The sequence below is a fragment of the Acinonyx jubatus genome, chromosome B3 (genome assembly GCF_027475565.1).
Source record: "Acinonyx jubatus isolate Ajub_Pintada_27869175 chromosome B3, VMU_Ajub_asm_v1.0, whole genome shotgun sequence".
NCBI classification, from domain to species: Eukaryota; Metazoa; Chordata; class Mammalia; order Carnivora; family Felidae; genus Acinonyx; species Acinonyx jubatus.
The window spans coordinates 121,027,925-121,045,252 of record NC_069386.1 but is presented as its reverse complement, the minus strand read 5'-3'; the positions used below and the strand labels follow the sequence as shown (position 1 = coordinate 121,045,252).

At 37.8% G+C, this 17,328-nt stretch overlaps 1 protein-coding gene across 27 annotated transcripts in view; it reads right to left on the bottom strand.

The window, feature by feature from the left end:
• NRXN3 (neurexin 3) overlaps positions 1 to 17,328 on the bottom strand; it is a 1,553,894-nt gene that overhangs the window by 940,152 nt on the left and 596,414 nt on the right. For 18 of the 27 annotated variants that reach the window (XR_008299766.1, XR_008299767.1, XM_027066299.2 and 15 more), the window contains 2 exons: positions 15,763 to 15,966; positions 9,789 to 9,815 (listed from right to left, as the gene is read on the bottom strand). Coding sequence is in view for 25 of the 27 variants with exons in the window: in XM_027066299.2 (XP_026922100.1) it covers positions 9,789 to 9,815; positions 15,763 to 15,966 (231 nt within the window). In the remaining 2 variants the exon portion in view is untranslated. The remainder of the gene's footprint in view (positions 1 to 9,788; positions 9,816 to 15,762; positions 15,967 to 17,328) is intronic. The other 9 variants (XM_053225118.1, XM_053225121.1, XM_027066308.2 and 6 more) reach the window with 1 other exon arrangement.

Below are 17,328 nucleotides of genomic sequence, written 5' to 3'. Positions count from 1 at the left end.
TGAAAGCAAGCTCCACACAGTCAGTGCAGAGCCCCATGTGGGGCCCAAACTCATGAAATTGTTGAGATCATGACCTGACCCAAAACCAAAAGTCGGACACTTAACCAACTGAGCCACCCAGACACCCCAGGATTGTAGAGATGTAGATCCTCTTTAACTTACAATGGGGTGAACATCCCAATAAATCCATCATTAAGTTGAAAATATTATAAATAGAAAGTGCAGTTAATACACCTAACTTACCAAACATCACAGGTTAGCTTAGCCTAACTTAAATATGCTCAGAATATTTGCTTACAGTTGGGCAAAATCATCTAACACACAGCCTACTTTACACTAAGGTGTTGGATATCTCATGAAATTTATTGAATGCTGCGCTGAAAGTGAAAAACAGAATGGTTGTAAGTGTATGGCTTATCTACCCTCGTGACCACATGGCTTAGTGGGAGCTATGGCTCACTGCCACTGCCCAGCATCACAAGAGAGTACCATACTGCTTATCACTATCCCAGGAAAACATCAAAATGCAGAATATGGTTTCTATTGAATGCGTATCGTTTTCACACCATCATAAAGTAAAAAAAAATCATAAGCCAAACTATTGTAAGCCAGGAGCCATCTGTACATACACCTGAGTTCCAATTTCTCTAGAGAAAAAGAAAATGAAAACAAGGGGGAGGGTGCCCAATATATATATAAGCATTCCTTTTGCATTTTCCTTGGAAATCCATAGTATAAACCCCTAAAACTGGCATCAACATCTAAAATCCAGTTAACTCTCAATGGATGTTCTTGGAATAACAAGGAAGAGTGACAACATACAATATTTACTAATACACATTTATCTTGCTTTATGAAATTTTCTTGATCTCAACCAAAACTTGGCCAAATAAGACTTCACCAAAATCTTCATTTTCTCTGAAATCTCTGATTTTACAGAGAAAGTAATATGTATTCTTTTAGGTTTCAAGGGTAAGAGACCAAACTCATTCTTTGGTTAATTTTCTTCCTTTTACAATGATGAGACAAAAAGTCATAGTTTTTCAGCTTGTACCTTTACGAAGAGTATTTATATAAATAATAAATTAAGGTAGAGGGATGGGCACATTTCATCACCTCATTGACCTAAGTATTTATTGAGCATATCCTATATCCAAGTAGCTTTAGGTCATGAAAATCAAACAGTGGCAAATATCAGCATAAAATTTCAGACTGTGCTGACATAAGATACCACTATATGTATGCACATATGTCCAAATTACAAACACCGATTTAACACAATTAAGTACAATGGCCTGAACTGTGATTTGTAAACATTTCTAGGTGTCTATATAGCCTCTCTTGTCTGGGTAGTTCACATAAGATTATTCCTAGGTTTGCAAGGTGTTTGCCTATTTTTAAGATGCTTAGAGAAACTCTACTCCTTCATTTAGCAATCTTTCCTAGAATCCAATAACTCTATTAACTTTGCTTATACTTTGTGAGGTCTTGCGTTAACTCTTGAGTTAACTTAACAGTTAACTTAAATCTGTTTTCTCCTTTTCTGCTATTTCCTCTACTTCTTCCTTTGATGAGACAAAACACACTCTCTTTTGGAAGCCACTTATTTATAATTTACTGTGTCACTCTCACTTCCTATCTACTCTTTAACGGGGTACTTGATCCCAATCTGTTTACCCCATCTAAAATCCAGATGAACAAAAACTGTTAAAGCCCCGTCCTTAGTGGACTTTTCTAAACCAGGAGCTCACTACATAATAGAAGCAAACCAAAAGGTGATATATTTGTATCCTAGAGCCCAGGGACCATTTTTAAATCAGAGAAAAAGTGGCCTTAGCTAAAGCCACTGAAGGAGAAGTTTCTTCTGTTAGTATCTCTTTTAATCGGCTCTCAAAGGACATTCCTAGAAGTTGGGGATGGATTGTACTACAGTTCTAACTGCTAAATGGTCATTACTTTTCCATTAATGGGCATCACATATGAATCACATACAGATCTGATAACGACTGAGCCACCAGCCTTTGTATGGCATATATGTGTGATTTTAGTTACCCAAAGGTACAGGTGTGAATCTTTAACACATTGATTCATCACACTAGGCTTCAACAAACTGGTTGAAACTAAAATACCAGATCTCCTAAAAAGAGGGTGACTCTTTTCTCCTCTTGGTGAACTAGCTCTCCTTTCTAAATTATGGTCTGCATGAATTTGACTTTTAAAGCCATAACAGGAATGTGCCATGGAAGTTGAACAGACAGTAATGTTTTAGCCAGAAACCTATACCCTTGCTGCAAAAACTGTTACTTCTCTGATTAGATTTTATTTTGGTTCCCATTTAGAGTATATGAAATTGATATTAGATGTTATTAAAGTCACAAATGTGATGATATCATCTAATGAGACCTGTACATTTTACAGATAATATTTTCATTTTAGAACACTATTAAGTGTTTTTTTTTTTTTTTAATGATGTCAAACTCCCAGAAACAAACACAGAAGAACTCATGAAGTCAAAGTATTTTCATTAGTTTTGGGTTAAGATCAAGTTTTTATTTATCAAAATGCAATGAATGGAAACAAAAAATCCCAGTATGACCTCACAATGGTCTCATCAATAGTCTTATTAGTAATGTTACTGGTGCAAAATCCAATGCAACTCTGATGGCTCTGAAGTGTTTACTATTGTCCTGAGTACTTGACTGGAGACAGTAGGATGCTTAATTTACAGGCATCTATTAAGCTACCAAGTACGGTTTTAGGAATATGTAGCTATCCATTCCTGGACAAGGATAGTTCTCAAAAGATCATCTTTTCAGCCATAATACTATGACAGTATTAATCATCATCACCACCACCACACATAAAGCACATATTATGTTCTAGGTTCTGTTCTCATTCAGAGAAGCAGATCCTATAATCATGCCCATTTTACAACTAAGAAAACTGAGAGCTGAAATAAATTGTCCAAAGACCCATAGATCATTAGTGTTAGAGACAAGGGTTAAACCCAGGCTATTTGGTTCCAGATTCCTCCTTGCTCTTGGCAATTGCACTAAAGCACCTCATTGCTGGGATTCTAATGTAGATAAACAGGAGTATAAGAGGGAAATCACACAAAATTACCATAACACATTGCCATCTTTCTACAACACCCCTGCTTCCTAGAAAACAAAAACAAGATTAAAAACAAAAACAAGATGTGAAATACTGCTGCAGTGTATTTCTGTTGAAAGATTTCTGGGCTAAGTCCTCACCAAAGTTTCTAATAACAAGGGTCCCTACATACACTTGAAGGAGAGGATGGATGGAAAAGATGTATGGGTGACAGTGGCTCTCAATGGAATATGTGACAGCAACATTTTAAAGAGCTGTTTTGAGAAAATGAATAAAAAGCTTGATTATACAGTGTTTGGCAAGGGTAAGGGGAAACAAACATTCATTTATAGCTGATATAGCTGGTGGAAATGTAAATCTGTACAACTTCTTTGGAGGACAACTGGGCAATATCTATCACCTTTTGTAATGCACTTATCTGTTGACCTAGTTAATTCCACTTTTAGGGATTTATCCAATAGATAATCATGTACATGCACGCAAAGACTAACAAACAAAAACATGCATTTTCTTACTTTTTGTAGTAGTGAAAAGCTAAAAAAAATTAGTAATAAAAATAAATGCTTATCAGCAGGGTGCTGATTTAATCAACTATAATATCTCCATAAAATGCAGTATTATGTTACTATTAAAAAGAATAAAGGAGGGCCACCTGGGTGGCTAAGTCAGTTAAGCATCCAACTTCAGCTCAGGTCATGATCTCATAGTTGGTGGGTTCAAGCCCCACATAGGGATCTGTGCTGACCACTCACAGGCTGCAGCCTGCTTCAGATTCTGTGTCTCCCTCTCTCTCTGCCCCTCCCCTGCTCATGTTCTGTTTCTGTCTCTCAAAAATGAAAAATGTTAAAAAAAAAATGACAAAGGAAACCTTAATATTCTTAGATGAAACAGTCCCTAAAACATTTTAACTGAAAAAGGACAAGATTCAGAAGAATGTGTTAAATACCATGTCAAGAAGGACAAGGAGGGAAAAGAGGAGGGGTACAATATGGTTACAGCTCTATGTTGTATACTCACAGATTATCTTTGAGAGAATATACAAATGACTGGTAATTCTGGTTGCCTCTGAGAAAGAGAATTTGAATTCTAGGAATAGGGATGAGAGTGAGACTTTTTACTTTACATTTGTTCCAGTACAATTTTTTACATTATGAAAAATATAAAACATTCCCAAGAGAAACAAAATTATATATACTTTTTTAAAATAAGATTTTGAGAAAAGTAGAAAAGTAAGCATAATCATTTAGTATGGAAATAGAATCTCAGGTGTGATGTTGATAGTCTGATACACAATACATTTTCATATAGAAGATCTTGCTCTGTGATTTTCCATCTCCGCTAAAACTCTAAGAGAAGTGATATGGCCAGGCAAATGACTGGCAGGTAGGTTATCCAAATATTGGAAGAAATACCAAAGAGGGTTCTAGAATTTCCTTCTCAGAAAACTTTTAATAGTGAAGAAGTGAGCCTTCCTGGGTGACCCGAGGTATGAATTTCTGAATTAAAGAGATGAGCTAAACAAGTCAGCTCTGGAATTTCTAGATATACCAGACCTAAAGATAAAGCCACGTAGACTGATAACATACAGAGGGAAGAAAGAGAAAAAGGAAGTGAAAAAAAAAATGAAAGTCTAGCTTAAAAAACTGCAGTTCACTAAGCTATGCCTAAATTAAGCAAGAAACACCCACACGCTGTTGACTTGGCCAAAACACTGGAAATTGAGTCTGCTTAAAAACAGACCAAGGCACAGAAGCTAACGCAAAAGGCAAAAACCAGGCGCTAGGCAAGCAGGTGCAAGAGAAGGAATATTTAGTAAATACTAGTGGCCTTCAGAGGTATGACTTGGAGGTATCATATCCTTGTGATGTTATCTTCATACAGCTCTTATATAATTGTGCATTTCTATGATGTTCCAAAGATAACAGAGTCTATGGAAGTGGACAGCATTACCAAAGCTGTTCTCTGACATGATTACAGTGCGACACTCGAGTGTTTTAAGGTCAATATACTTTTTTGCATGGCACTCTACTTTTTTTCTCCTTTATGTCTGAGAAGAAAAAACGAACCTTGTTAGAGATAAATTGAGGCTTCAAGTTCAAAGTAGTTGGAGGAGGGGGTTCTACGTCTGCCTAAATAACTAGGCATGTACACAAACTCACGATTTCCAGGTGAATCTTTTTAGAAAGATTGAGAAAATAACCATACACAGAGGAATTAGCCTTTCAGAGAACAGAAAGGCAAAAAAAACAAAAGAATGAAATTGATATTCATTTATATGTGTTCACGAAATACATTCATGCTAAATTCATACCTAATTAAGATAAGTCCACTATATTTATTCAAGCTATGCTATGCACGGCTTGAAAGGGAGAGAATAAATTAGAGGCTAGGAAATAGTACGACAGAGTCAGAATCAGACAAGGTAAAGAACAACAAACCTTTTTCCATACTTTGATTTGAGCAAACATCCATGAGACCAATAAGAAGTCCATACCTGTTTCAAAACTGCATGGTTCTTAGGGTGCTGCCAGCCTCAAAGAACTGGAACCATAGGAACAGGTGATTTCCTCCAGAAATTCCCCAGAAAGCATCCCTGTTTTCTTTAGCAGTGCTTCAGGCCACCCAACAGTTCAATCACCATGATGGCTGCCAACTCTGTTGATCTTTTGCATTTTAAAGTATGTTCTAAGCTGGAATTTCCTTATATGTTTTTGAATAATCCAGCCAACTGAACCAAATCCAACAATGTCCCAATTTCAGCCAAAGACCTTGATTCGTACACTAATATATATTTGGTGATAGAACCCAGAGAAGAATTTATGATGTGGTATTCTTGGAGGATTTGGAAAGCAGGGGTAGCAAGATTTAGAATGAGTAATGATAAATATATCCACAGATACCAGGTGGAAAGACAAGGAATTGGAAAAGACAAAGAGAGGAAGGAAGGTAGAGAAGCTGTTTTAAAAACAATGTTTCTTCTTCTTGGAAACCCTCAGCATGGAGGTGGGCCAAAGTCACTGACAGAAGGACCAGCCAACAAAGTCCAAAAGAAGAGGCTTTTCTCTCAAGATCACTGTCCTCTATCCTGGCCCAATGTTTCTCCTTATACTAGATCATCCTTCTTTTCCATGCTCTTTTCTCCATTGAAAAGGGTGTTGCACCAACCCCTGGAAACAGCCATTTCCCCAAATGTTTTGCAGCAGATGAAGAAAAACAAAATCCCATAGATGATGTCATTCTGTATCTTACCTGACTTTCCAGGGGACAGGCATTCTAAAAAAAAGAATTACTGCAAAAGTTCACGACCTCACATTCAAACATGGTCAAAGTTTGATTCAGCATGTCCCTTCAAGGGGTAAGGGGAAACTCTGCTTTGAAATGTAAGCAATAACACCCTCTGACTTCTACTGAAATGACACCTGGAGACAAGACTGAGAGAAAAGAGGAAAATTCCTCTCTCTCAAACTCAGGATACAAATCAACCTTATCCGAAAAACTGCTTAAGAAGAAAGATCTGCACGCCTATCATGGAAACAACTTGAGATCCTATAATAGAGTGAACTATGAATTCTGACATCTAGTCCACGGGGAGAGGAGTTTAGGAGTTCTAATTACCTGTACCAGTTTCAGTTGCATAGCCTTCTCGTACTTTTCCACCCAAGTGCCAATAATGCCAGGGATGGAAAAGAAACGATACATAATAAAAATGACAGGTCTTTGACTCTTAGTTTTTCTTATAACATAAAATTCATGAACTAAGTAGGATTCACATTTATTTGCATTCTTCTGCATAATATATCACTTTAGTTTCAATTCAAGGTTTTACTCCAAATCAACAATTAAAATTAACTTTAAGAAAATGTAACACTCTTACTTTGTGACTCTACACTACGCTCAGTACACATCTACATGCCTCAGCACTAAAGAGCTTAAAGGACTCGAGCTTTATTTTCCTTTGTTTCTATTCAACCACTGTTCAGTTAGTGGGCACTATATATTCTCTCATGTTCAAGCCAAAATTAACTTCCTTAGCATGTTAAAGCTTTATCTTAAGAATTCAAAGTTGATTTCCAAAATCCAATCTTGGCTCTTTATCTAAATACTGAACTAAAACTAGTTATACTCTTTCTATACTGTGATCAAAGTAGGGAACACATCTTTGCTGACATACTTCCTCTCAGTGATAGTTTTGGTGGCTCTGAATAGAAAATCTTTTATCAGGTTTAGAAAACCTGCTAGCATATATGACCTGGAGAAGAGGTATTGTCTTCCCAGAAGAAAGAATTCTGGAACTTGTCTTACGATGACTTTTCATGGCTGATCAGATGGAGTATGTGGAATTACTTACAAGATAAAGTCTGGATAGAGCACAAAAAGCAAATCCTGATATTCTGATCAAATAACTGCCTCAGTTCTCTGTTCTGCAAATAGGCATCTATGCCAGAAGACGCCAGATTCAACCTTGAATGAGATTTTTCCACCTTCATGCTCAGCTCCATCTTATTTCCTTCTAAATATTAAGCAAATGAAAAAAACTTTTCATATATATACTTATATATGTGTATATGTATGCATTTATGTATATCTGGTTTTTTGTTACATGTATATATGTACATATATATATGATTTTTTGTTTTTTGTTACATGTATATATGTATATATATGTTTTTTTAAGAAGCCAGACACAAATGACTGCATATTATATGATTCCATTTATATGAAAAGCCCAGAAAAGGCAAATTTATAGAGATAAAAGCAAACTGGTAGTTGTCTGGGGCTAAGGGTAAGACCAGGGAGTAACTGCAAAGGGACAGGAGGGAAACTTGGGGAAGTGATGGAAATGGTCTAAAATTTGATTGTGGTGGTATCTAGACAACTCTATAAATTTAATAAAAATCACTGAATTGTAAGCTTACAGTGGATGATTTTTGTGGTATGGAAATTATATCTCAATAAAGCTGCTTAAAAGAAAGAGAAAACACCAGTCTTTAGAAAAAAAGGATGCTTCAATTAGGCTTTTAATGATCTAAATATCATGAGAAATTTCTGGCTAATTAGAAATGTTTAAACACAGCAAAATAGGACACTGCTTAAATTAGCTGAAAGTGACGCCAAGACAAGCATAAAGCACTCTACTTTAGGAAGTGGTTGTTTATATCGATTTTTTTTATATTTCTTTTGTTAATTTACATGGAACATTTCCCTCCCCTCCTCCCCCCCCCCAAAAAAAGACAAAAAGAAAGTGGATTTGGACTTTATTACTTTGTCATCCTGATGAAATAATCTCCCAAGAAAGAGGGTTAAACTAGTAGCACCTATAAAATATCTAATGTGATGGAACAAACAAGTAAATATAAAAATTGAATTATTTCCTTTTTATTTTTTTCCTACAGAAAGACCCTAGTAAGGAAAGAAGCAAAAAGTTAAGAGATAATACTGAGAATTATGTGTGTTAGATGCTGAGCTAATCTAATTTTGTCTTGCTGGGTCCACAGGACAACCATATTCCCCAACTTCCTTTTGCATTTTGGATGGAGTCATATCTGACAACATATGGGCAGAAGTGATATACTGTATATCATTTACAGGCAAGGCAATAAAAACACAATGCATAACCATCCAAACTCTTTTTCTCTACCCTATGGATATGGCTGGAAGTGAAGAACTCCAAAGTGGTAGACCCAGGTAATAAAAGAATCCTAGATGCCTGAATTATGTCTTTGAAGAGAGCTGTCACTGGCATTGAATTGTGCCTGAACAAGAAAATAAATCTTTCTTTTGTCAAGCCATTAAAATGTTGGGATTGTTTATTATAGCTAATTACCCTAATTGCCTTAGTTATTTGTCTTAACTGATATACTATAAGACTCAAAATCTATTTCTTCCTTTATTGATTTTATCAACTAAACATTCTTTCTGCCCATCCTTCCTCTTTCCCTTCCTATTCTCCTACCTCATGACTCCAGTTAATGTTCCTTTGTGAGGCAGAAGAAGACACCCGTAAGTAATATTCAGCCTGCACTTCATTAACACTCCTCTTCAGGAACCAGAATATTTGAATGGGGTAAAGTAAAAATAATAGGCTGCAATTTTTCATTCAGAAGAGCCAGACTGTGTCTCGAGTCTTTGGTTAAAATGTTACATTATCACCAAGAACAAGGCTTTGCCTATCCTCTGAGAAAAAAAGTCCCTACAGTGATAAATGCCAGGAAAGAAACGTCAGAGTTGGCAGTCACCTTCTGGGTCATGAACTTTGCCGTTATTTTCTGAAGCTTTTGGTAGTGGAGAAGTGCATTCTGGTTGCTCTAACTTTTTTTTTTTTTTTTTTTTTTGGTCCACCCTTGAGGATTATTTCCCCAAAACAACAAATTACCATTTATTTCATTTTCAAGTTGTTTGCTTATACAGGTGCCCTTTCCTCCTTTTCTGCATAAAAAGCAAATGCAAGGAAAGAAGAGAGGACCCGCCCCAGTTCAGAAACCAAGCCCTGAGCCACACTCAGCCCATTACCCTCACCAGCCCTTCATCTGGTCAACCCCAGCTCCCCCACCCCCACAACTCCATAGTCAGAACATAAAATAATTCAAATAAAAAACAGCTCATAAAACAGTAAACAAAATAAAGCCAATTTTTTTCTTTTTTAAGAACAAAATGAAACTTGAGGGAAAACTTACTGGAGTTACAGTTTATCCTGATACAGTCTAGATGGGGAAAAATAAATGAAAGATGAAATCGCATCCTTCAAGGTAACAGCTGCAGACATCCAAAAACAATCAGTCCACCCTTCCGGGGACAGACACACGCAAGAAATGTGGCCATTTTATATATATACAGTATGTACAAGTTTAAGGGTGGGTGTATATGTACAGTATATTATTTAGTAAAGTTGGATACATATATATATACACACACACACATATATATATACACATATGTATAGAGATATATACTGATATACATATATATCCACAATAGACACCGAATATGCTGTTCCTTTTTTTTTCAAAAACCTATTCATTTATATAAAGTATTTCAAACCTGAACTTTGAAATATTAATTTTGTTCAACTTGGAAAATGATGCAAAAATTTCCCCACCAAATGCAGGTTATATTCTATTGCCCCCATAATGATTTTTCTCAAAATTTGTCTTTAAAAGTAGCATTGACACAATTTTTGTATTAGTATTCCAAAGATATATTACCAATCTGACACATTAATTTTTTAAAAGATTTGTTCATGACGTTTCTCAGTGTAGTATTTAACCCTTTCTCTTTTTCTAAAAACAAACTCCCGCCACCCTCTTCTTTGCTTGGGCCCCAGATGCTCTAAAAATTTGCATAGGCAGAGCTGCCGTTATCCCTAGATATAAGGAAAGGGTTAATACCACCTGGTCATTTCCTGTCATAAAATGGCCACTTGCAAACAGCTAACCGCACAAACACCCATCCCAGATTTTAGAGAGGTGGGGTTGGGTGTAGGGTAAAAGGAGCTGTATGATGGTAATACAATTGACTGGTTTCTCTGCTATTGTTTCAAAGGCTCCCAGACCAACCCACTCATGAAGCCCATCTCCGTCTTCCTGCCTGAATGCTCAGACTAAATCACGTGCCTATAGCATTCAAGGAGAAGGCGAGACAGGTATATGGGGAGGAGGTCTCAGGCACCTTTGACATCCTACCTATTTCATTCTATGATTCTGCATCTTGAGGGGAGAAAATTCTTTTTTTTTTATTGTTTAATGGGAAGGAAAGGGAAGAAAGGGTGGCTAATTTTCCAGTGCTGGTAACCAGACAGGGTATCCTATGCCAGAGATCAGAGTATCTATCCTTTTATTAGTATGTCTTTAGAGTCGTGGACATCCAGCACAAAAGGTTTTGAGTAGAGTCAATGTTTATTGGTAGGGGATTAGGTAGAATGGTTAAAAAATGTCTCAGATTAATTGTTGCAAAGTTGCCCAGTTGAAGATAAATTTGATATATCATGTGGGAATTCCAATATCAATTAGTTTAAAGCTAGATACTAAAAAGTAGAAGTAAAACAAGAAAAGGAAAAAAAAAGTTACAGGGAAAAATAGTTAGAAACTGAGCTCCTCTGCCTAAAGTTGAACCAATAGTTTGGAGGACTCTTCACAGATAATGCCACCATTTGAATTTCCCAAAGTAAACGATTTTAAGAAAGCAAGTGAAAAAGGAACCAGTGGCAAAGGACAGGGCAGAATGAAACTGTGTGCAATCCAGAGAGGAGAAATATATGACACCCACTCATTCTGAGGAAGGAGGCAGGATGCTTATTTGTTCCCCAGAAGAACATCTCTTGAGAAAAATCTGGGTTTGGTTTCGTGCGGTTAGGTTTGTCATGTGTCGTCAACCGCAACAGAAAAGTGGGAGCAAACAGCCCTGGAGCAACCGGTACGATCACCAAACAGAGGAGGCCATGCCCCTGGTGAGGACTAGGAAGGAGGAGGGCAAGTAGGGAGGAAGGGGTGGGGCTTCGGCTACCCGTTGCACCTACCATCAGGCAAAGCTGGAGGGATGTCCCTTCCTGATGTACTAAGGAGACAGGAGAAACAGGTTGTATGCACACGCTTAAGAGAGAAGGGAAGAGAAAGAGTGGGCCTAAAGCAGCAAACCTGAGAACTATAAATAAGAAGTCGTTCTCTTCTTTGGATTCTTATGCTGTTGAAGATTGTATTCTTAGACAAGGACCTGGTTTAGGGAGAGGTGCTGGCTACACTCAAATGGTTCCATGAACTGAATGGTGTCTCTAAACCAAGGTGAGGAACTGGAGCTTTCAAGATGGTAGACAACTGGTTAAGTCAAGAAGGGATGGGTTATTTTGATTCTTTACTTGAAGAATAAGTAGTTCAAGGGGAAAAAAATATGTACCCCAGTGCCTTGCTCATAGGTTCTGAGAAGGTGGTCTTGATAGTGAGGGTGTATTTTTCAATGAAAAGTGAATCTTTGGAACTGGGTTGGGAAAGCAACATCCTTTAGATCTCTCTTCAGTAGCAGCCAAAGTTCTACCTCTGCCTTAGCCTTGGCAAGGTATCTGAGGGGTATATGCATGTCTGTGTATGTCTGTGCTGTTCATTATGTTTAATTTAGGTTTTTCTATTTTATTTTAGTAAATGAAGAGAAATTACTTTCTAAATTGATGAGCTTTGGGTTGAGAGCACGGAAGAGGTGAATGTGTCTTCAACAATGTACAGAGTAAATGGCAGTCAATAAGTCTTTGTTGCCAGAGAGAACATCTGGAGAATTGGAATGCAATTAACCAAACTGCATGAGGCTCCCTATGAGCCTCCACCACTGAAGAAGCGTTGCTGGCATTCTGCTGAGGATTCTAAAGGGCCACAAATGAGATGTCAATACTGACTGACTTTTCAGCCATATGGCTCAATCCAAACCAGACACTAAGGAAAAAAGATTCCCTCTGTGCGTGTTTAAAAGGTAACCATCACGAAAGCAGTCATCAAGACCACCACGTCATTGATCCACAGTATTGAGCTGTGGGGATAACAGATAACCCATGTTGATCCAGCATTTTAGAAAGTCAGGTTCTAGGCTCAACTCCAATGCCAACTTTTTATGTTAGCTTTGAAAAGTCAAACATTTCTTTGTTTCACATCTGTAAAAGTAAACATAAAAACATTTGCATGATTTATCTCATAAAGTTACTGGGCGACCGAAATAAGGTTTTTAAATCTTTAAATATACTATGATAATGAAATTATTATATGTTTTAATTGTAAGAGATCAAAATATGATTGATCAGTAGCCAATCTCTCAACTTTTAAAAATGTGCAGTGTTGTAGGACCTTTTTCAACACCAGCTATTACCACATCTGGCCGTCTTCAGAGATCAAGACCCTCAGGAAAGCCTAGTCTCCTTGACATTTAGGAGATGGATACATTACATCAGAGAAATATATACATACTAGACTTTATATTATGAGCTTATATGTGTGACCAATTTGAAATAAACTGTAATATCACTTGAGCATATGCTAGAAAAGATACACAATTGAAATGGTGAACAAATTGATCAGCTTGAATTTAATTCTTGTGGAATAAATGTGAATGCAAACCCTACTTAGAGATGCTTTCTTCCCCCTTCCAATGAAAAGGGAAAAATAAATTCATAATAAGGAGAGAAAACATTCATAAAGGAGTATATTTGGGGAGGGAAGGTAAGAAGAACCTTTAAATGAAGCATGGATACATAAGCACAGGGAATTTCAGTGAGGTTTTTCAAGTTAGGTTTGAAAGAAAGTTAAAGAAATTCAAACCAGTCATTGTGGTGAATCCTACTCTTCAGGGGAAAAAGAAGTCACTATTGCTTCTGAAAAGCACAAGGTTCTCCTACTCTGTTTTGCCTAAGATATCTGTACCTCAGAGGAGCTAGACTGAGTGTGTGCTAGAAGTCAAGTAGCCTCCTTGAGAAGCACTTCTCTCATAGTTGAGGCAGAGTTTAAAATAGAAAAATAACGGTTTCTAGGAATACACATGGGACCTCTGATTGTGTGTGTGTGTGTGTGTGTGTGTGTGTGTGTGTAAGAGAATCTGTCCACTCCTTCCTCATCCCTTTTTATCTTCCTCCACCCCATCTCTCCTCCTAAGATGTGAGACCTACCACCATTGGCTTTCTCATCTTTACAAAACAACGTCTAGGAAGAAGAATATATTTTCTGTTTAAAAACAGTATACATTTCCACAGGGCCCCATGGGGCTAATCATCCTTATATATATGGTTCTCTCTTGCTCCGAAACATGCAGAGTTAAAAATTGTCATCATATTTTTCTGTAAGCTATTTAAGTCGTTATGTCCATTTTTTTTTATTTTTTCAAAATGTCTTCTGCTATTTTTCAGAGAAGTAGACAATCAGCTACTGGTTGTTGGTTTTAGGTCATACACGCTCTTTTGTTGCTTTGATGGGGGTAGGGAGGATGGTGTAGGGAAGGGAAGGTGAAAGGGACAGGGGTATTGCCAGCCCCTGCAGGCTGCTCAGTACACTCTGTTCTCAAGGCTGTTTGCTATGCGGGCCGCAGGCTTTGGGCCTTTGAAGGGTTGAATACCATCTTTTGATTTACCATGGTTGATGGTGGGGAGAATTAAAAACTCAAGAACACAAAGATCCAGCAAAAAATAAAAAAATAAAAAAAAAAATAACCAAACACACACATACACAAACAAACAACAACGACAACAACAGCAACAACAAAAAAACCCAAGAGACACACTAACAACAGAAATCAAATGAGGTCGGACAAGAAAAAGGGCATAGTGTTGTAAAAGCTGCAAATTGGAAGGAAAAAAAAAAGACATAACTAAAGCCACTGCTCAAAACAGTCCTCTGTGTCCTAGAGATATTTAGGATTGTGGTGTAGGCATTTTCCAAGTACAACCAGTTGACCTGACAGCAGGTAAGACTGGTATGGATTCCAAATCCCACCTTCCCACTAGGCCATCTAAGGTTTTATATGGTCTTGTGTCTGGTTTATTTGTTCATCATGTCTTCTCCATGCCTCTGACAACCCATTCCACTGGAATCTTTAAGAAGGAGCTCTGTATCCAAACATATACTATATACCCAAATAAGTCCATAGCTTAGGAAGCTTGAACTCAACCATACTACTCATCCTGCTGACATAGGGCACTGACTTTCTACTGAGTAGAAATGAGGTTGGTTTCTCTCCTTCCAGAAATCAAGAGGTCCCCATTCTCCATAGAAGATCAATTAGAATCCAGTCAAGAAGGTCAGTAGCAGGAGAGAATGTGAGGCCATCAGGAGGGGAGTTTCCAAAGTATACGTTACATGTAATTGCAGTGGAAGAACAATAAGGCTGCAAATTTAAAACTGTCATAATTTTTAAATACTAAGGAAAAATTTATATGTATTACATGAGGAGGGCAGATAAATTGGAGAATAACAGTGTGACAGGACAATCTTTATAAAAGGGGCTGCTAGATAATGGGTAAGAATGTCAGGAAGGAAGAAGAGGATACATATCAGGAGCCACATTCTCCTTCTACATGTCAGAGACTCTATAAACTTATAGGATTATTTCTTTAATGGGACATCAGAAAAAAATCTGACTTGTCCTCCCCACTAGGCTAAAGTATGAAGAGATACCAGTGCCACCAGAATTCCCCATTTGAATAGTCATTGTAGATAAAGAAACAATGCAGCTCTCATCCTACTCACAAAGCTTAGTTCTCTCAAACCCAACCTCCATTTTGCCTCCATTTGCTATCCTATCTCTGCCTTCAGCTTTGACTGTTTTGAGTGGTGACCAAGGAGTTGGACTTAATGGCAATGTGATTGATCAAAAGATGGACCAAAGTAGCGTGTTTTACACAAAGCTAAACGGTTCCAAAAAACCAAGAAAGGAAACTTAAAAAATAAATAATCTAGTAAAAAAAAAAAAAAACCACCACTGTCAGAAACCAGAAATTGACATCAAAACCTCATGCAGAAACAAGGAGAAGGTGTTTGTTGCTGTTAGGTTTTATCCTTGATCTATTAAACAAGAGGTGAGCAGCTAACTTTTAAGAAACAAACAAAGAATTCAATCAAACCAATGAAAATCAGAAAAGAAAGGGTAGACAAGCCCAAACGAAGTGGCAGAGGGTACTTCATACGATACCTAAGTTAACCATGAGCTTGACACGCCCCCCATCCAGCTCCAAACGCAGGGTGTCCGCAGAGTCCCTGGAGGTAGTAGCCACCAGCAGCCCATAAGCTCGCTGGGACATGAAGCGGAAGGACACATCCTCTGCCTCAGTGTGCATGACCATGGGCATGATGATCTTCATGTACATGCTGCCATCATAGCTCAAGATGGACGCCTCTGCAAAGAAGAATGGAGGAGAATGTCAGGATAAAGGATATCAGAGTTTCTCTTTGCTTCCAGGGTAAGTAGAGTAGGGAGGAGAGGACACCAAATTTGCAGTCAGGTGACCCGTGTTGGATAGACCTCCAGTGCTGCCACTTTTAACCTATGCGACCTTGGGCAGACCACTTAAACTCTGAGGTTCTATTCCATTATTTGCCTTTAAAAGGCATACAGTGGCACTGGTCACTGCCCTACCATGTTCACAGACTTAGCAAGTGTGCCAAATGAAATAATGGATATGAAGATGTTTTGTAAATGTATAAATGCCCCCACAAATAGTAATAATTTAATTCTACGTGCTGTAGACAAAACAAAAATGCATTAAACAAAACTTAGACTCCTGGAAGTATTTCATGAAGAATAGGAGGAAAACAGCAATTTTTAACCAGCACAGCAAACAGACATTTGCCAGAGCTTCTAGGAGGAAAGAGCAGCAGCCCAGGTCTGGTCCTGTAACAGCCCTAGTGGCCAGGCACTATACGAGTTTGCTTCACCCATTCAAAGAGGATCTACAGAACTAGAGCTAGAACAACAACAACAAAAATAATGACACCCTGACAGTCAGTCATTTTATTCAAATAGCACTCTTATGAGGAAGAAACTCTACCCAATCTGATCCAAGCACTTTGATTAGGAGCCCCCTTCCTCCCACTCCACCTCATTATGTTATCATCTCACTTAATGCTACAACATGGATATATCATTCCTACTTTGAATAGAAAACCAAGGGTCTTGAAGGCAGATGTTAACATCTCAAAGTCAGACAGCCTGGATTTTAAGCCAGTATGTCCAATACCAAAGCCAGGACCTGTTCTACAACACCATGCTGCTCAAAATGTGCATTTGTTCAATCATTCATTTAGCAAATATTTTTGGAGCACACAGAAATAATCACTCACATTCCTATGAAGCCAACCTGTCACTGGGCTCGGTATCCGGCACTCACTGGGCCCTCATTAAATATTTACTGTTGCCAAATAGTTGCTACCTACCTACATGTACTATGGAGGGTTTAAAAGTGAAACAGATAAGGACCCTGCTATGAAGGGAGACATGGCATGTGGAAGTAACTGTACTAGAATATACAAATGGTTAAATGACCGACCCAGGAAATATCTATAAATCCAGGGGCATTCAGGGCATTCATGCCACACAGAGACTGTGGTATGCAGGTGAGTAGAGAAGATAAGGTAGAGTCTGAGATGTTCTTGGTAGATGAATGGGGTTTGTAATGAAAGAGGTGATGGCATCAGATTTGTCACAGATAAAATAGCATCTGTATACATAGAGGAAAGAAAGAAGGGGAATTCTGAGATA